The sequence below is a fragment of the Aphelocoma coerulescens genome, chromosome 4A (assembly GCF_041296385.1).
Source record: "Aphelocoma coerulescens isolate FSJ_1873_10779 chromosome 4A, UR_Acoe_1.0, whole genome shotgun sequence".
Taxonomy (NCBI): domain Eukaryota; kingdom Metazoa; phylum Chordata; class Aves; order Passeriformes; family Corvidae; genus Aphelocoma; species Aphelocoma coerulescens.
Window position 1 is genome coordinate 19,253,424 of NC_091018.1, and position 20,231 is coordinate 19,273,654.

Consider the following 20,231-nt stretch of genomic DNA (forward strand, 5'->3'; position numbering starts at 1 on the left):
GCCCCCACTTTGATGCTGCTCAGGGGAATGCAGTGCACAGAGTGATTTACTAATTATGGGACAAATTCTGCAGACCTCCCTCTCAAAAACTTTCTGTGAAGTCAATGGGATTAATCACCACAGCAGGAGCTCAGTCGCTTGGGCTCCAGATGGAGGATGGCGCTTGAATCAGAGAGACAAGGAGCTTCCCCTGTACCCAAAACTGTATCAGACAGGGGCTTCCTCTGCATCCAAAACTGTATCAGACAGGGACTTCCTCTGCCCCCAAAACTGTATCAGAGACAGGGGCTTCCTCTGCATCCAAAACTGCATCAGACAGGGGCTTCCTCTGCCCCCAAAACTGCATCAGAGACAGGGGCTTCCTCAGCATCCAAAACTGCATCAGAGACAGGGGCTTCCTCTGCATCCAAAACTGCATCAGACAGGGGCTTCCTCTGCCCCCAAAACTGCATCAGAGACAGGGGCTTCCTCTGCATCCAAAACTGCATCAGACAGGGGCTTCCTCTGCCCCCAAAACTGCATCAGAGACAGGGGCTTCCTCTGCATCCAAAACTGCATCAGAGACAGGGGCTTCCTCTGCATCCAAAACTGCATCAGACAGGGGCTTCCTCTGCATCCAAAACTGCTCCCACTCTCGCTGTGCTGCCACAGGAGACCTTGCAGCCCCCAGGACACGGAGTCCAAGGCACCCGTGCTCTGCTCTTACACTGGAGGTTTGTTTTCACCACCAATGCTCAAGTGCAGTTGAGGTATCCGGGAGGGAACAGGACCCTGGAACTTCACACGAAGCCAGCCCTTTTCTTTAAAATTTCCAAATAACAGCAGAGATGCCTCCGGCATGCCCGGTATTTACATTAAACCAACATCATTACCATCATACACTGTTCCCAAACTTACACCGCCCAGGAGCAGGTGAGGCAAACTGTTTGCAGACTGGTTTAAACTTACCACACAGCCCATTCCTTTCCCAGACTGGGGAGGGTGAAGCATGAGAATGCTGTGAATTCCCCAATGTTTATCTTGCTCAACGAGTTTTATTTAACCGCATCATTAGGTCACCCTCAAATTCCCCCGAACAATGAGGGGAAAAACCCGCAGAAAAGGGTGTGGCTTCGGGAGCAGAGAGAAGGGGCTTTGTTTCCTTGACGCACAGTTCAAAAAATGCACACATTTACCAATCCAAATGAATCCCGATAAACGCCGAGCTGCGGCGCAGGAAAACTGGAGACTGCAAGGACACTCCTGGTGCGAGGCAAAGGCTCTCCCCGGAGCTGTTTGCCTTTAAAATCCCCACACCATCACCCAGCTGCACCTTTAGCAACATAGAAGGTTTCTTGTCTAAGTGACAGTTTCTGTTAAAGCGTGTGGGAGAGGGAGGGGAATAGAGGACTCGCTCCCTTCCTTTGCTACGCTGCTCTGTAATTTATGGATTAGTCTTGCAATTGTTCTACTACTCCAGCATTTGCTCGCAAAGGAAACCTCTCCACTGTGCAGCTATTTAGGTTAAAAAGTAACCTCATTAGATTCCCAATGCTTTGAAGACAAATTTCAGTTGCTTCCCCTACTGGAAACCTTGCCAGCTGAACCTTTCTCCTCCCCCTCCTTCCCCCCACCATGTTCTTTCAAAGCAGCCAGGATCCATCCAATACAGACAAAAATCACCCTGTCTAGAGGAGCTGACTGTTGGCGTGTTTTCAAATACCTCTCCCTTAAACAGCAAGCAGGCTACATCTCACTGCATATAATATTATGAGTATTTCTGATGCAGCTGAACCATCGAGGAGCAGTTTCCCTGTCCCGTGTGCACAGAGGTTTGAGGCCTTTGAATTTGCAAAAACATTTGCAACGAGTTTCTACAATCATTACCCCCCTAAACCCTTTCTTCCCCTTTTCCTGGCCTCTTTATTATTTATTTAGCCAGATCAAAGGGCCTTTTCATCAGGCTTGTATGCTGCTGAAGTCATTTCAGATCACAAACAATGGTGGACAAATTCTGAAAATAGCTCCTCATAGGGCTAGGAAGGTTCTGAGCAGATTCAAACTCCCTAAAGCTCAGTCTCTGCTCCCAAATACTGACTGGTTTCTTCATGCTCCCCTCAAAATGTACAAACACATGCACAGAGACCTCTCCATGTACAACCTCCTGTAGCTCCTCTGAATTACCCTTTTAGCTTCAAAATGAGGCCAAAATCATCACACCAGATCCCACCTGGTGTCAGGCAGAGATAAGATGGTATGGGAACAGGTAAAGTAAAGCTGGGGTTTTAGCCCACCTTAATAAAACTTCATCTTCCCACATGGACATCAGTGTTTGGCTTAAGCCAAATCCAGCTCCTTATCTAGAGGGAACCAGAACAGGCTGAGATTTCAAATGATGCAAGAAAAATGAGCAAAAGCTGAACAAGCAAATCTGGGATGAGGCACAAAGCATACACCATTTTCCTTTCCCACACTTCAGTCCACTGAAATTAAAATTTTAAAAACTCTACAGGAAGCTCAGAGGTGATTTTTGCTACCTGCACTGTTGTTGCTTTCATTCACTTTCTCCTTTCCTATGTGATGCAGTTTTAAGAAAAATCTTTGTCTGGCAGATGTAATTAAAGTACAGCTTAAGTCTTGCAAAAAGTAACTGCAAGTTTCTACAATGAATCACACCATAACTTTGGCTTTTGTAGCAAGGCTTTTGTGAGGCTCTGGAGCCTCAGCATTAAACTTCCCCATACCATAAAATCGAGTTGGCTTGTTTTGGATTTCTTTTTTTTGGTAAGAAAGAGTCAGGCCTTGGTAACAGTCCTTCCAGACAGTCTGCAGCTGAACACAACATGTCATCTCACATAATGAAGATGGGGTCTTTGCTGAAGGAACACCTGCCAAGGTGATGGACTGAGTGTTATATTGTCTTTCCCTACGTGGCTGTGACGGGGTTTGTTTTAAGGTCTCGCTTACCTGACTGACCCATACTCAGGGGGATGCTGATACCTCATCATAGGCCCATCAGATCTTCCCTGCTGGCTCATGCGATGGTCACTATAGAAATGCCCCGAGTCCTGAGGTTTGCAGTTCATAGACGGGGTGGACACGTTTTTGTAAGGATACTCTGGGGGAGGCCCCCGCTGCTCCATTCCTTTCATGCTGGCCTGGGAAGGGGGCTGCACCGAGTTCTTGTAGAACTCATTGGAGCCAGAATTTTTGTAAGGGTCGCTGGACTGCTGGGGAGAGAGGGGGGACAGCGGGGAGAGCGGCGCGCTCGTGACGGGCGCGTGGGCCTTGACCCCGCTGGTGGCCAGGGACAGCTGCATCAGCCTCTCGCTCAGGGAGCGCACGTGGCCTTGCTTGAGGTCCTTCAGTCCTTCGTCCTGGTGCACCTTCCCCGGGCTCACCCGCTGCACCGTGGGCCGCCCTTCAGTCCTCATCTTCTGGTTGGTGACGCCCGTGACGTAGAAGGCCGCCCCGACGCTGGCGTGCGGCTGGCCCCGGAAATACTGCGACTGCACCTTGGCCTCCTCGTAGGTCGGGAGGTCCTCGCTGTTCTGGAGCCGCGGCGACAGCTGCTTCTCCATGATGCTGTTGTCCACCTGTATCTCCTGGCCCTGGGGCTCCTGGCGGGCAGCATGAGTCACGAGCTGGTGGTCCTGGGAGCTCAGCCCTTCGTTCTGAGAGGCCGGGCTGCCAGTGCTGCTGAAAGGGGGGGCATTCCCTGTGGCTTGCTGGTGTAAGGCGAGAAGGTTGCGGTTGTCATTTGGGTTCCCGTATCGGAGCTGCTCCTGCAGCAGGCGCTGTAAAACTGTCGTAGCTGCTTGCTCTTCTGAATTCCTCATCTCAAACTGTGGTGCCTTTTGGGTGGAATGTAGAAGCTGCCCTTGACCTAAGGAAAGGAGACACGGTTATTAGCGCCTGAGTGGATCGGGCAAGAGATATTCAAGAGCAATGGCTCGAAATACAGAAAAAAAGCAGGTTAGATTACCAAAGGTTCCCATAACAATGGGGGTCATCAAGGCCCTTGACCTAAGAAGGACTTGCATGCCCGGGGGGCAAAGCCTTAGAAAGGTGATGAAAGGTGACTTGAAAGTTTATAGGCAAATCAATCGACTGCAAGCTGTAGGGATGCATGCCAAATACCTCAGACAGCATCTTGGGCAAAAAGGAGATGTGGAATTCACAGGATGATGGTAAAAACGCCTGAAACCTGTTTGCTTTATACTTAGAGTTACCAACAGTGAAATACACTTCCCATATTTGTAGGCAGACAAGGATTAAAGTGTGAAATCAGCAACTTGTCAGTTTTAAGGGAAAGAAAAAACAAAAAAGAGGCCCATTGAGATAGCATATGGTTCAAAAGAAGTAAAGAAATCTCTCAGCTGAGATACAGCAATTAATGAATACCTAGCTAGCCAACAGGTTTTCAGAGTTATGAAGCGCCCAGAGTGAGATCAGCACCTATTCTCCCTGCTGCAGAAAACCCCAGGCACGGTGCAAGTGAGGACTCAGGAACTTCCTGCTATACAAAGGCAACCAAATCCTCACACATCTAAATATCCTCAGCGGAATGCATGCAAATGCAAGGGGAGGAAAAAGAGTTGTCTGATCTAAGGAACAGAAAAAGACCTCTGAGTGGCAGGAAAAAACACTTTGTCCCAATGAGAGAAACACAAAGAGCCAATGTCAGGCACATCCTAAGTACAGATTAAGCCAGTGACCAACAGCAATTACGTTTTGCTCAGTCTCCCAGTGGAGTCAGGAGTGTGTCATGGAAACTCAGGCCCACTGGCCTTGCATGAGTTGAAGTATCAAAAATTAATGATACCTTTGAGACATGTAACTGAAAGCAGAGCTACTTTTGAGCTAGAACAGCTCAGAATAGGGAGTAAGCCTTACCCGCTGGCCAAGCTGTAGCTCTGCCCTGACAACAGAACACGTGTTGGTGTTCTAGCATTTTATTTTGACACCTTTTTCCTGTGTAACATTGTCCCTTAGCAGAAGGTAACTTGCTCCCAACAGTTTGTTCTGCAGCAGAAGCAGGAATCAGGAGGCCTGAAGGGTCTGCTTTGTGCTGCATCTCCACAATCTCCCTGTTTGCTCCCTCAGGCCAGCCAACCCCTGCAACACAAGGACTCGCATGGAGCAGACAAAAACCCTTTGCAAACCTTAATGAAGAGAAAGTTAAAATCCACCTCATTGCAGGCTGCTCACCACTGCAGGAGTTCAGGCCCTGTGAGCTGACCTGGAATGTGACTCCTCTGAAATCCTGTTTGAAGTGGCACATACCTTTGTCCTTCACTTGGAGTCCCCTGGTAAGGAGGAGCAGTTCTGCCACATGGGGGGACACACTCAGCCTTCCTCCTGCAAATCCAAGATCTCCACTCAGAGATGGCTTCAGGCTCCTCTTCAGCAGGCCAGATCACTTGATACTCTCCTCGCTCCCAAAATAACTCTGAGGGAAGCATTAAAAACATCATTTTAATCAGTACATGAGACCCTAGAAATAATAAACCTTGGCCCATATTTCAGATATTCCTTTTGTAGCTTCTTGTTTTCTCCCAGAGCCCAACAATTTTGATCCCTTTAGGATGAATGAACCCCCATGTCCCCAGCAATCTACTCCAGCTGCTGCTTTAATCATGACCATTTCTGCTCCAAGATTAAATGTTGCCAAGTAATGCTTTGTCCCATCTGTGCCTCCAAGTGAAACAGTGATTAAAACCCGCTAATTCTTTAACTCCATTGTTTTACTTCTTGCTCAGAATGAAAGCTGCAGCACAGATGAGGATGCCCTGTGCTTATGTCTCCTTTGCCAGTGGTGCTGAGTATTTTGAACTGTGTCATGTCAGCAGAAATCCTCTGCTGGACAGTGACACGGTGAAATGCTTGATAAACTTCAACACACCATGCCTCAGAAATAACTGTGAGAATGATCAGTTTGTGAATATTAGCTTTATTTTACAGACTGGGAAAGTCAGGGGAAGAAAAGGACACTGACAGAGTTTATGCCAGAAATACACAGCAGAGCACAGCTCTAATTCCCAAAACGCTCTTTAATTACGGTACTTTTCTCTTTCAGAATATGAAGCAGTAAAGAAACTTTAACCATTGAGGGGAGAAGCAGGAGAATACAGAACAATGTCTATTTAGGCATTGTTACAAGAAGCAGCTCCTGAAGGTGTCCTAAAGAAAAAAGCAAGCAATGCAAAAGATGTGGAACATACTTGTGCACTCAGTGTGTTCATACTTTAAGGAAAGGCAATGAAAACAGAACTAGTGAAACTAAAAATATTCATTGATATGTATAATTTAACTTAATTTCCTGGAATGTTGCAAAAAATAAAGTGAACAGATGTAGTGAAGGAATGCAGACATGGATACTTCTGTCTCTGACTTATTGCAGCACAAATCCACACCCAACAAAAACTATCTCAGATCTGCAAGTTAAATACTTGAGGTGTCAACAGCAATTTCAAGGCACATGAACAATATCTAAGGAGAGAACAAGGCAGTGTTGTGTGGTGTGGTACTTCAAGATGGTGGTTGAAAAAAGCAGCTAATGTCAAATTCTTAACTGGTGACTTAGCTCGAGAGGGATATATTGAAAGCAGCTGCCAGCAAATATGCAGTAAAGAACCTTTAAACCAGGCATTAAAGATAGCAGATAACTAGAGCAATTTCTAGCCTCTTTTCCCAGTGTTGCACAACAGAAGTTAAGGATTCCTCATCCCCCTCACACCAGAATCATCACTGACTCTTCTTTTTTTATTTTTTTAAACCAAGCTGCCCTGAGCAACCTTTTTATTAGAGCATAAAAAGGCTTTTATTATGCAATATGATGCTGCCTTTCCACCCAAAGATTTCTTTTGTCTCAACTGGAAAAATCTAAGGAGGTGGAGGGGGCTTGTTTATTTTTTTAATACAAAGATACAACCCAGCTTGAGATTCTGCCTCTCTGCCTTAAAAGATTTTTTTTTCAACAGTCAAATCCAATCTGTGCATGTTTAACTCCTTCAAATGCTCCAGGAACCATTTCACACGCAGAGCTTCACTCCTCAGCACTACCAGCTCGTTCTGCTGAGCTGATGGAGGGAGGGCACAGCTCACACTGAAAACATTTGCCAGAACTGAATACTACTAATTTTAGTGTGGGTGTAAACAAGAAATCAACCTGGAAACCCAAAGCAAAAGGTGGGCTGAGATACAACAGAAGGATATTCTGGCCAAAAAATCCGCTTTATTTAAATACTGACTCGTAGCCTATTTTTTCCAGTTTTATCCCATTATTTTTATTAACAAAGAAAATCTTGTGCAACTAATTTGGGTGGCAGCATTTCTGGAATCTGCTTTCTGAGCAGGCTGGAAACTCCTGGCAGAACTAGTGAGTTAACTTTTCTATTAACTAAACACAAAAATGAACAGTACTATCGGTGCTGAAGCCCATGTGTTATTTATTTGGACACCAAACTCTGTTTGTGTCAGGCTCTTCCAGCAATTTCGGTTTTCAGTGTGCCAGAGATGGAAATTAGTGAGATGCACTGGAAAAGTTGTTATGATAGAGCTGGAAGGAAATTGGGAAGGTTCTGTAGATACTTTAAACAGACGTATTTGGGGGTTTAGCCTACATCTATTATGATGGATAGGCTGAAATCAGACTGCCAACAACTGCCAAACTGCATGGATTGGATGGTGCAGTCTCCATTGCCACAAAGCCCAGAAACACCTTCTCCAGTGGAGGAGAAATCAGGTTTAGATCAAATCTCATCCAAGGAACCACAGTGAGATTTCCCAGGCTGAAGCAATTTTGCAATTTGCTCCCGAGCATCGCAGCTCTATCATCTTCCACCTCATTCTAACCTCTGGTCTGAAATTACTCCTGGTAACTTGAGGGAAAAGCTCTTGAGGAAACATCAGAACCTAGAACTGGTAGAACTAACACAGGAATTGCAAATAGTGCTGCACCATGCTGAGATCAAGAACGGGCATTAAAGGGGGGTAGTGTAGGTACTATTTAAGGAAGAAAAGCCTCATGTTTACAGGGCATTGTGTAAAAAACCCAGTAGCTGAAGCTTCTGTCTTAAACATCATGTAATTATGCACAGGAACCTTGCCAGTCCCTCGTGAGGAAGGAAGATTAATGAAGAATTTAAAATGATAATACTACCAGGCTGTAGGGAACCAAAGCAGCACATTTCTGTACAGCATGCAAATATTTTCCAGCATTATAAAAATAAACAAGCTTAGACAAGTGAGCGACTCACCACTGTTTGATGAGTGGCTCTAATGCTATAGCTCAATTAACCTGCATGGAGCAATAATAACCTCACAAGCAAAGAGAAGCATCTTTCTTTAGCTTGTGAAACGAAGAGGAATGCAAGAGTCCCTGTGAGGACAGCCTGTGCATACTTGCCCAGAATTACTGCTTAGCCAAGGAGCTAATTAGCTTACACATCAGGTGGGATGGGAACAGGTTCACCACCTCGTCAAGGCTGAAGTACAGTTAAACACTTTCAGTTTTACTCCTAAGTTTTGTATCACTCACACTTGAAACAATCCAGTGACAGACTTCAAACTCCAGCTGCAAATTCTGCAAAGTAATTCTGTGGTTTTTCTTAAAGGATGTGCTTGTGATACTGCCCATCCTGGTTGGCAGCAGGGGATGGGATGCTATCAGGTAGATGAGGTTTTAGGCTGGTTTTTTAGGTGCAGGGTTATCTTCAGACAGACCTGCACTCTATAATAGAGGAGGGGACATGAAACAGAGACAGTGTGGACAGGACCAGCTGTGAGGTCCCTGGGCAATGCTCCCATGCTGAGTCACCCCCTGGGTAATGGAAACACTCTGCTGCTCCATGGCCCACGCAAACCCCCGCAGGCTGATCCCTGATCCTGCAGAATTCACTCAGCCTGGGTGTCTCCAAGATCACTGGAACCGTGGTTGTTCTGCACACACACTCACTCTGAAGTGGCTGGGAGCACCAGGGAGTCAGAGGCGAGGTCCCAAATTATTCAGTGAATACTGCAGGTTATCACTGAATGCTCTTTGCTTCCTTTCAGTCCTACCCGAGGAAGAGGAGGAGGAAGGGAGGGAATACACACCAGGATAGTCCTGGAGAATAAATGTTCCCAACGTCTGGCGCCAACACCCAGACCTGCAAGGCAGCACTCAGCAAGTCCCAGCGCTGTGAAAGCGCTTTAGCACCTGCTCCTAAGCAGGAGGAGGAGGTTCCAGACTCCAACCATAAACACCTCCCCAGCTCCCATTCAGCCCTCCCGGCCCTGCCTGCCTCCATCTGCTGCCCTGTGGCTCAGGTGATCCCGGAGGGTGGCACCGAGCAGGTGCATGGAGTGCTGCCAGCATTACTCATCTTCATTCCAGAAGGGCAGAGTCACCGGGCAAACAAGAAAAACTTCCTTCTTTTAACGAAAAACAAGAACAATGTCACCCGGAGGGGGGCAAATAAGATGCATACCCATTGTATTAGATCATCGGGCTACAGCAACGAGAGGCCACAAGAACAACCAAAGACTGGTCCCAGTTTTAACAACTCTCCCAGCCAAACTGAGTCCACCTGAGTACGGCTTAGACTGTCCCTAACCCTGGCCCTCAAACACTCATGTCACTGGGACCAGGCACAGGGAAGCCTGGCAGGCCTGAAGAAAAGGGAGCGAGTTGCTTGGCCTGGCTGGAGATAAATAAGTCAAGACATCAACATGGGAAGATCCCCTCTAAATAACATCTCAAAGGAAAAAACAGAGAAGACCTTACTTGACCTTTGAATTACTGCTCCCCTCACTAAAAAGTATCAATTTCTTCACAGGGAAGTTGCTATAATCTTCACCAACATAATTTAGGCTTTATATTACAAAGGAAAAAAAAAAAAAAAGAGAGAAGAATAAACACTTAGAAAGCCCGGTATAAATAGGAATGTGTCATGGCTTTTAAGCATTTTGAAAAGAATGCTATGGAATTTCAAGTTCCTCCATAAAATTTTAAAAGTCACAGGGGCAGGAGGATTTATTCTGAATATACCAGTCCAATAGGAAAACCAGCTGTTTTTATTGAGAATATTTCTTCATGAAGACATCCCACCACTCAATTACTTGAACTCTTATGCAGCACTACCTAACACTGCTCACACATCTGCAGAGTCACAATGCTTTAGGGGCAGGTACTGCCACTTCTGCATAATTAGTGAAACACAAATTCCAGCACAGGCAATGGGAGCTCTGCTACCAACTCCAGAAAGGCCAAGATCTCACCTTTTAGACGTCCTCTTGCTAAAACCAGCTCAAGCTCAGGCAGCTTTAGCCACACCAGGTCTCATTTCAGAGGCTGCCTCCCAGCACAGACCGAGCAAGATTCATCTGCCTGAAACTTCGCAGATTTCCAGTAATTCTCCTTGCAGAACTGGGGGATTGCTGCAAGCCCAAGCCGCAGTTTTAATTCAGCATCAAGCTTTGTTTTGTCTTTTGCGAATGCTCCACTTCTCGCTGCTGCTGGCACTCAGGCAGCGCCCTGCTTCTGTCGTCAGCAGCCCCTGTCCCACAGCTATCCCAACTATGCCTCAGCACCAGTTTCATTGCATTGTGTGGTTTCTCCATTCCTTCCCTGATTTAGTCCAGGCCTCTCCTCGGGGCTCTCAGATAATGAAAACCATGTGAGTGTAAAATGTAATCTTCAAACACGCAAACCAGTTTCATGTGCATTATCAGAAGGGAGCAAAATGTTGACAGTGCATCATTTGTCCCTACAGATAGGATCAGACTCTTTTAATTGCTGCTGAGATAAAACAAAAAAAAACCCCACCAAGATTGGAATCACCATCCACGTTAAAAATAAAGTCAAAATTCGAACCTAAAAGCTTAAGCACTCCTGAAAACAATGGAAATACTATCCCTAAACAGATATATCCATTTTGTGCCACCTTAAGGTAGTTTTTCCTCTTATGGTAGTTGTGACATCCTGAAAATTTATATCATAAGTTGACACAAATAAAAAAATGTAGGTGGAGGAGGATGCAGGGAAGAAAACAACCACTACGGCCTAACTTTAGCATGGAATTTTCTGGCTTTTTCTAGCAATACCACAATTTAAACTATTTTAAGCCCCCATATGGAGGAGCTCTTCTTATTTCAGAAAGCAGTTTCACAGAATTTAACGGGACTAACCACAGAATCTGGAAAGCAGGCAGGCATGGCCCCTCCTCTGGTCTAAGGGCTGCTTTTTGTTTCCTTTAGAAAAAGAAACAGCTAAAATACAGGTAACCTTGCCAGTTGTCAGTCACTGATGCTGTGGCCCAAGGAAGGGCACAAACCTAGTGCAGTACTGGGATAGCCCAACACCACCAAGAGATCTCAGCAGGTACCACGGGTTAAAAATATGAATTAAAAGTAAAACCCTACAGAAGATCCAGCCCACTGCATTTTAGACAGCAAGGATCTTATAAAAGTGGTTTTGGTGTTGTTCTTTTATCATAACCACGTGGGCTTTTCATGTGCACCTTGTAAAAAACCTTTAATTACCTATAAGATGATTAATTGAGCCTCACCACCACACTGGGAGGAAGATATTACTCCATTCATTTTAGCACAGTGGTGACTGGCTAAGTTCTGGCCTACATTGATGTTTTTTGTTGCCACAACTATGTCACTCAAGGAATTGATTTCTTTCAATGCAAGTATTCCAGCAACCACTCTAAAACAGATGCAGTTACAGTAGGAAATAATTGGTTTTAGGTGTATTGCTTAGGAAACCTCATGTAAACCACACCAGCACAACTTCTTCCTTGCTAATATAAACTAGAAAGATTTTCTGTAGTAACAGGAGCAGCAAGCACAGATTCTGCCTAAATGGATCAAGGATGTTGGCATCCCAGGACTTGTGCAAGCAGAAGGCAGAGGAACTTTCTGAGTGTTTCCTCCAGCTGGAGAAGATACTTCTGCAAAGGATCCTCAGCAGCTGCAGAAAAATAGTTAAAGATTTAGAGCCCTAATGAACAAAATGAACTTCATGGAGTGCACAGAAACCAGAGGTAACACATGGCTCCTTGAGCACAAATCCAAGGTGATTAACCTTCCCTGCTCCCACTCAGAGCTCAGTCAATGCCAGCAGGGCTGGTGCAGGAAATGCATTCAGCTCTCCCGGCCTGAGGAATGCAGTGCCAGGGCCTCTCCAGGCTGCTGTCCTGGGTCTCCCAAGGGAACACATCCTGCAGTTTGCCTCCCCCAGCACCACCCTGGGCCCTGATCTCCATCCCAGCCTTTTGAGATTGCTCCATGGAAGCATCCCTTCAAACCCCCTGAGCAGCAGGGGATGGGGCCAGCAGTTTCCCACACACAGTTTCTATTGCCATCCCTACTCCCCCAAATCAGAAATCCACTGGGCTTTAACACATGCGAAATCCACTCTTTCCCCCAGGGGTGCTAAGCTTTTTTTATTGCTTTTTCTTTTTTTAAAGGAGATCCAAGTGCTCCACACCCAATCCCAATTCAACAAGAGCAAAAGCTGCTCTTTTCCATGTAACTTTGGAGTGCTCTTTTCTGCCTGCTCTCCATGGATCCCTGATCTTACCCAAAGGAAGGGTGGAACAGGCTACATAATGGCTTTTAGGCGCTTCAAGCTTCATCATTGTACAGTAAAAAGCATTCCAAATTTGTTTTTACCCAATACAAACATCAGCACTCAGCTGTGATGACTCCAGAAAACTCCAGATTACCACCTCCTCGTGCACCTCCACAGGCTCTCCCAGGATCCCAGACTGGTTTGGGTTGGAAGGGACATTAAAACCCATCTCATTCCAACCCCCCGGCACAGGCAGGGATGCCATCTCACACTGGTTTAAGTTCTGGCTCTCCAAAAATACAGAGGAGGTTTCAGCTTTGTTTCTTTTCAAAAAGACAATGGGAAAACAAGGAAGATGTGTTTTCCCAAGCCCCACAACAAGACAGGCTAGCCCTAGTATGAAGCAATCAAATTTGTTTCAGCTGAACACAGAACCACCCAAATTAGAACAGCAGGAAAAGTCCACCAAACCCTGATGGGAACAAAGTCACTGAAATGTGGAATTACTTTCCTTGAGGGTTACAGTAAATAATCCTAATATATTAAGTAATTCTTTCAAAAACCAAGTTGTGTAGAGACACAAAACATTTTTAAAAAAATATTACTGTGACACAACTCTCAGACAAGGTCTTACAAATGCTAATTAATTCATTAAACAAAATCCTAAACTAGTTTAATTCATAAACATTCATATAAGAGAACTGTTCAACAACATCTTAGTCTACTATTAGACACTGTAAGTGCTTTGCTACTACAAATAAGCCTTCAAAAACCAATTTTATTGGATCAGTGAACTTTTTTGTCATTTACACAAAGTCTGGTTCTATACTGTGACCAATACTGGTGGAACCTTATATAGCCCAGCAGTTTTTCCTGAGGAAAATGACCAAAGACCTCTCCAAACTCCCAAGGAATTTCAAATATTTAGTATTAAAAAAAAAAAAAAGGTTATTTTAAGCTGAGACACAACCAAACTAGACAAGAGTCATTCTCAGAGAGGACGAGAAAGTAAAAAAGCAGCAAGTATGAATGGCAGCATTTATCTCTGAAGCCCTTCTGCAGGACCAAGAATGCAGACTGCCTGCCAGGAAGAGAGGAGACGCTCAGCTACTGGGAACAGGAGGGAGCCCTCACTTTTCCAGGGCCAGCCAAGCCCTATGGGAGCTGCCCACGACAAGGGATGCCACATCCTACAACCACCACGAGGGATGGGCACAGCTCCATCCCCAGGCACCAGGGGAGGCTCCAACACACGTTCTGTTCTTCCTGCACCTAAGCCGAGCACCTCACACAAACCTCTCCACTCTACGAAGACAAGATTTTAAAGAAGAAGAAACTTCCTTTTTTTTGACAAGTTTGTTTCCATAGGCCTTTGAATTCTGTTCACAGGGGGTTTTTTTCATTTGTGATATTTCGTTTTCCATTCCTATTCATTCCTCAGGCACTGAGCTCTCGCTGACATCAAATGTCTGGTTTGCCCTGAATGGCCATTTACACACAAGTAAGTTTCAAATCTATTCTTTAAAAATTTCATCCAAGTGTCCATGTAAACACAAATTCCATCAACCACGAAAAACTCCTTTCACTTACAGGCATAGTAGGCAGTAAGAAAAGATTCAATTACATATTTAAAAATTAATTGCTCCTAGAAACACCTTCACACTAGTTTTCCTCAAAGTTGTTGGATCTTTTTTCTGTCTTGAAGACAACATTTCAAGGCTACTCTGGAGAGCCAGGTAACACGCAAAATTTGGATATTTGCTGACTTCAGAGTTCTCCACACAGCCCATTACTTTCACATGGACACAATCCCAGTCTCAGATCTGTCCAAAGCATGAACCTTTTGCAAAGACTGAAGGTATGGCCATGGAGGCTGCAGGATGAAGTTCTTCCTGTGGCCAGCACTGCATTCCAGAGCTGTTTGGGAATACACTCTCTCCTGTATAAAAGGGTTTAACAACTCCTGCAGCCAGACTGGACTCACAGGGCAGGTATGTGCCTGCTCTTTCATAAAAGACAATGATTTAAATCTACAATATGATGCTGCTGCCACATATGGGGCATGTGCACAGAGAGGATCAGGCACAAGGGTATGTGGAAGTCTAACCTAGAAAGTAACTACTCATCAGAAAGTAAGAGAAGCAGAGAATTCCTGAAAGCAATGAGCTTAGAGAAATGGGTTGTGGCCCAGATTCAACACAATGGACTAAATCACTTTGACAAATCCTCTAGTGCTTCCTGAAAGTGTATAACCCCAGCAATAGGCAGTTTGGAACACTTCTATGAGGAACCAAGTCCTCTCTTGTATTTCAGTGGACAGAAGAGGAGAAAGAGAGCCCTGGACCTTATTGCCAATCCCCAAGAATGGCTGTTCTCACACTTTTATAAACACTTGGTCTCCATGGAAGGGGGATACCTAGCAGCAAACATTGGCAACCAAGAACATTCCACTCCCACTATATTGTCCACAATAGCAAGGAGAAAAAAAATCCATAAGGCTGCTTTGATTAGGAACCCTTTGAGAGGACTTCTTCAAAAGTGAGTGTCTGAAAATACCTTGAACTGTGGGAATGTGCAACGACAGCCAGATGGGGGAAAACAGGCATCTTACTTTATTCTGAAAGCATTTACACTTCAGCCCAAAGTGGGAACATCTATTAATCCAAGAACCTTTTGCCAAGAACAAGGTCATAGTTTTCTTTTTAATTCACAACAGAACCCAACACATAACATATTCTGCACCAAGCAGAGAATCTCATCATTTACAGGTGTTTGGAGCCAGGTTTTAGTTTAATGCATGTTCTGAACGTGTAAGAACTTTATTATATTGGTTTTGTCCTCCCAGCAGGTCAGAGCTCTGCAGCTCTTTAATAACCACCAGTAAGAAAGAAGCAAGAACTGCACGAGGAGTTCTGCCCCACCAGGGGTATAAACAGACAAATTCTTTCACTGCCAGAAGTATTTATACATTAACACACTCTTGGACTGTTGATACTTCTAAAATTGAAGACCTATTCCTCTGTATACATTAATATGGCAGCAATCTAAACCAAGCTCAGATTTTGCTCCAATTTAAGAAAATTAAGCATTAATGAGCTCAAATTTTACTTGAGCTGTTTGTTCATTGCAGTGACAGTGAGCCCCAGCCATGGAGCAAGGCATCATTGTGCTGAGCCCTAGGAAGAATTAAATGGTGCAAGTTGTTCTATCAAAATAACCACCAAAAAAAATATAAATCACATTACACTCAACTGGAAACAAAAGGAAGGGCTAGAAGTGGGAGAAGCATTTATGCTTTGAGAACTTGGGAGTTGCAAATTCTCAATTTCACTGTCATGGTTAGGAAAATGTGGCAGCAAAGCAGTGCAACGTTATTTCTAAATAAACAAAAAGATTGGTCAGTCTGCTGATGCAAGACAGACTAAAGAGAACAAGAGAACTATTAAATTATCTCCACTTCTGGGATTCTGGCTATTCTTTTGCAAAGTGAATGGCTTATGCTAATCAGGATGCATCTGAAATGCATCATTCAAGCCTCCTTGTACAAATATAGTTCTTATTTATCCCAAAAGATCCCCACCAGCTGGCAATGTTTGCATACAATGCTAAACCCAACCTCAAGAGCCCATGCATTATGAGTCATTTTACACTTAAAAACATTAGTTCCCTTCAGTGTTCTCCAAGACGGTGTATCCCACGAGAAGAACCTTAGTGGAATTCAGCAATAATACACTATGTTACCATCCAACTTCCTCTAGCACAAAGAAGTTACAAGTTTTCTGTTGTTCCGTGGTTTGTTGTTTTTTTTTTTTTTTTCTTCCTCCTAACAGCGTTTTCCCTCCAGAATATCTTTGTGGAAGGAACAAAAGGATTTGCACCAATCCCTTCTATATGAATCAAATATTTATGCTATGTCCTCTTGAAGCACTTTCATCTAGTAACCTATGGAATGTGATCTCCTGACCTCAACACTCAGGCACGTCTAAATCAGCTGCCCTTTGAGCTGTATTAGAGGCGGCAGAGAATTTTTATACACTTGTATCAAAGGCATATGAAAACCTTGTGGCCCAGCTGTGGCATTCTCTGCTACAAAGCATTAGTCCAAAGTGTGCTTCAGGAAAGGGGAATGATTGTCCCACGTTTATGGCACAGTCTGATGCCATGTGTCACCAGGAACAGGCAGGATGATGAACCACGCTACCAGCACATTAACCAGCCAGCACAATTTAAATAAGTGTCATGGCAAACTCCAATCCCACGTCCCACCACGTGGCCCATTCTGCCCACTCCACACTGCCCAGTTCCCTTCTGCCAGCCCCCTCCCCAGGGCAGCCAGCACTGCCTGCAAAACACCTCCAGAATCCTAAAGACAAAGAGCTTGTGGGATGAGCAGGCACCCCATTCCCTCCATCTAGAAATCCCACCCTTTCCTCAAGAAAAATAAATCATTCTATGTTGTCTTTGTGGCTCCCAGGAATCTTTGATGGACGGGGTTATGTTGCAAATGTGTGTCCTGGAAGTAAAAGAGAGGGAGACCAGGTGTCCCAGATGAACCTGCAACTTCAACTACAGCACAAATTTTTCAGGGTCAGCCCATGACCCTACTCCCTCGAGGAGCAGTCACTGAGGTAACCCTGGTGAAAGTCTGACCCAGAGATTTAACAGGGTCATGGTCCTGATGCTAGGGTTCATGTTTTCATAGCAGCCCTGAAAAACCAACGTGATGCTGCCCATCACTCACACGGGAGCAGCACGAGGGTGTAGGGAAAGCTTGAGAACACAGTTCCTGTGTTCCCACCCTGACCTGGTAGAAGGGCTCAGTGCTCAGAAACAGTCAAGGGTAGCAGAAAAATGTGAGGCAGCGGCCAAAAACCAATGCCCTGTCCTCTGCCCCAGCATGGATTCTGGTCAGTCACCTGCCCCAGTCTCCTCACAAGGTGCCCCACTGGCTGCTGCACCTCAGCAGAGACTGAGGCACCCCCAGTTCTCAGAGGGTCCAGCAACTCAGACTTGCTGCCCCAACTTTTCTGCTTTCTTTTCCCACAGAAATCCCTCCAGGAAAGAGGAAGGGGAAAAAAAACTTAAAAAAAGAAGGAGGAACAGGGAGCAGGACAGACAAATATGTAGCATTTCCTGTATCATCCACAGGAAAAACCCACGCAGTGGGGAAGAGCTCGATGTCAAGGCTGGTTTCACCACATGAACACACAGTTCCTCCTGCTGGGGGATGCTGTGTGATTCCACAGGGAACAATACAACCTTCCCTGACACAAGGACTCCTACTACTAGCCACACAAAATTCCACGGGTCCTTCCCTTGCAGAAATGCTGGTAGCAAAGAAGGAAGGAGGGGAAGGAGGAATGTAGGTACAGAGCTGGGGGAGAAGGAAAACGAGACATTCCCTGTGGTATTATCACTTGTAAACCAGGACACACTCAGCACTCGGCCCCTACAGAAAGAAGTATTCTGCAAAATATGTTTCCCTGCACAGAGACTGGGCCTCCATCCAGTTATTATGTGCACATGTCCCTGCTGAGTTTTCAGTCTTACTTCGAAAAAAAAAAAAAATCACAAAACAAAGAAAACATCCCCTCATATTCACTCTGCACAGTGCCAAGCATGCTCCTGACCATGTTCAATAATCTGTTAAGGCGTGTTAATTATGGGTGCAACACTTTTACACCTTGTGACACAGCAGTAAAGCACTTAATGTAAAACAAATTCCAGTGTGAAACAAGAAATCAGTCGATCGTGGCAGCCCTGTTTGCACGTGTGATACATAAATGCACATGTGAATGCACATACGTGCTCCTCTGTGGAGCACGACCAGCAAAGACAATCTCAACACGTGGATTACAAGCACAATGACTGCAATTATTTTCTCAAAAGAAAAGAGCACCACAAGAAACGGCTGCTTTCAAACACAGCCTGACACAAACCCACTTCAGCGACTTCCACCGAGTTTTACTCAATCCAATTACACACAAGTACACCATTATTCATTTTGGCAATTTACTACCATTGGTGAAATAGGTGGATAAGTGTATTTTTGGGGGGGGGTTTTTTGCAAGAATTTTGCAAGATGAAGAGTAAACTTTACAGGAGAGAGAAGTGATGGACAAAAGCTGACAGAGAAGACAGCCAGTCTAACTCCCAGGTTTAGGCTGAAGAAAGAATGCCGAGTCCCTTGCAGCATGAGCACATCTCTTACCTACTGATCTGCTGAAGACAAAAGGGTTTTCTTCTTTTCAGAAACTGGACACTTGTAGCTCGTTGGGTCAGTCACACAAAGCTTCCCTGCTGCCAAAGGTATTCTTTTTCCCCTCGGGTTTTTGTTGTTGTTGTTTGGTTTTTTACCCCAGAGAGTAAAGGGCAGAACAGTGGATTCAGCAGGGGCAAAGGGTGGAATTCGAGATTTAACGGGCTGGAGAACTGCAGAGCTGTCTCCAAAAGATGCTGTATTTCAAGGCGCTTTCATTTGCAAATCTTTCTTCATCCTCAGTGTCAATAAAACTGGAGGAGGGGGAGTAAACTTTTTTTAACCGCAGAAATAAACCGGACTCCACAGAACGGGGAATGTGATACGAACTGGATTTGTGGCTCGACTTTCTCTTTTATTATAAATAAATATACTTTCAGAACAGGCAATCGAGCTGGAAAGGTAAAAAAAAAAAAAAAAAAAAAAAAAATCCCAGAGTCAGCCAGGACCTGCCCGCGGTCGCTGGGAGGAGGATAGCGGTACCTCGAGGGCGGCAGAATAAACACAAAGAGGGGAAAGTCCTTGTCCCGGCGGTGGCAGCTCGGCTGTCAGTGGCAGCGCCGCCCGGGGCAGTCGCAGCGCCCGCGGCCCCGGCAGCGAAGGGCGGCCCGCGGCATCGCGCCCGGGCGGGCTCGGCTCGGCTCCGCTCGCTGCTTCTCCGCGGTTACCTGTGCGCGGCGGCGGAGCGGCACCGGGGCAGCCTCGGCGGCACGGAGCGGAGCCCAGCGGAGCCCAGCGGAGCCCAGCGGAGCGGACGGCACGGGCGGCTCGGCTCCCTCCTCCGCCTCCTTCCGCTGCTGTGGGCGCGGGCGGCCCGCGGGACGCGCTGGGCCGGGGCGGGCAGGAAGCGCCGCCGCCCCCGGGCCCGCCCCGCCCGCGGCACCGCCCCCGCTCCGCTCCGCCCGCCCGCCGCTATTGTGTGCGGACACACGGACACACGGACACACGGACACACGGACACACGGACCGGCCCGAGCGGCACGGCAGCCACGGGGAGCAGCCGCTGCGGGTCCCGGCCCTGCACACACGCCCCAACAACCCCACCCTGTGCATCCCCGAGAGCGTGTGCATCCTGGAGCTCCGGCAGCCTTGGGGCCGTGACCAGCCCTGGGGAGCATGTTCAGTGTCCCAGCAGCCTCCCGAGGGGAGAATCTTTCCCAAATACCCAACCTAAGCCTCCCCGACACAGCTCCAGCCGTTCTCTTGGCTCCTGTCCCTGCTCACAGAGAGCAGAGATCGGAGCTGCCTCTCCACTGACCCTCGGGAGGATGTTGAAGACCATAGTGAGTCTCCCCACAGCCTCCTCCAGGCTGAACAAACCAAGTGATCTCAGCCACTCCTCATCAGAGTTTCCATCTAGAGCTTTCCCCATCCTCGTGGCCTCCTTTGTACACTCTCTAAAAGCTTGATGCCTTTTTTATATTGTGG

General features: G+C 46.1%; 1 protein-coding gene across 3 annotated transcripts in view; it reads right to left on the reverse strand.

Annotated features, from left to right (window-relative positions):
- Positions 1 to 20,231, reverse strand: part of AMOT (angiomotin) — a 56,876-nt gene that overhangs the window by 26,191 nt on the left and 10,454 nt on the right. Inside the window, exons 1-4 of one of the 3 annotated variants that reach the window (XM_069015652.1) lie at positions 19,287 to 19,610; positions 18,756 to 19,197; positions 5,266 to 5,431; positions 2,947 to 3,865 (exon numbers count right to left, since the gene is read on the reverse strand). In XM_069015652.1, coding sequence (XP_068871753.1) covers positions 2,947 to 3,818 — 872 coding nt within the window. In that variant the 5' untranslated portion in view covers positions 3,819 to 3,865; positions 5,266 to 5,431; positions 18,756 to 19,197; positions 19,287 to 19,610. Of the gene's footprint in view, positions 1 to 2,946; positions 3,866 to 5,265; positions 5,432 to 18,755; positions 19,611 to 20,231 lie in introns of those variants that run through there. The other 2 variants (XM_069015651.1, XM_069015655.1) reach the window with 2 other exon arrangements.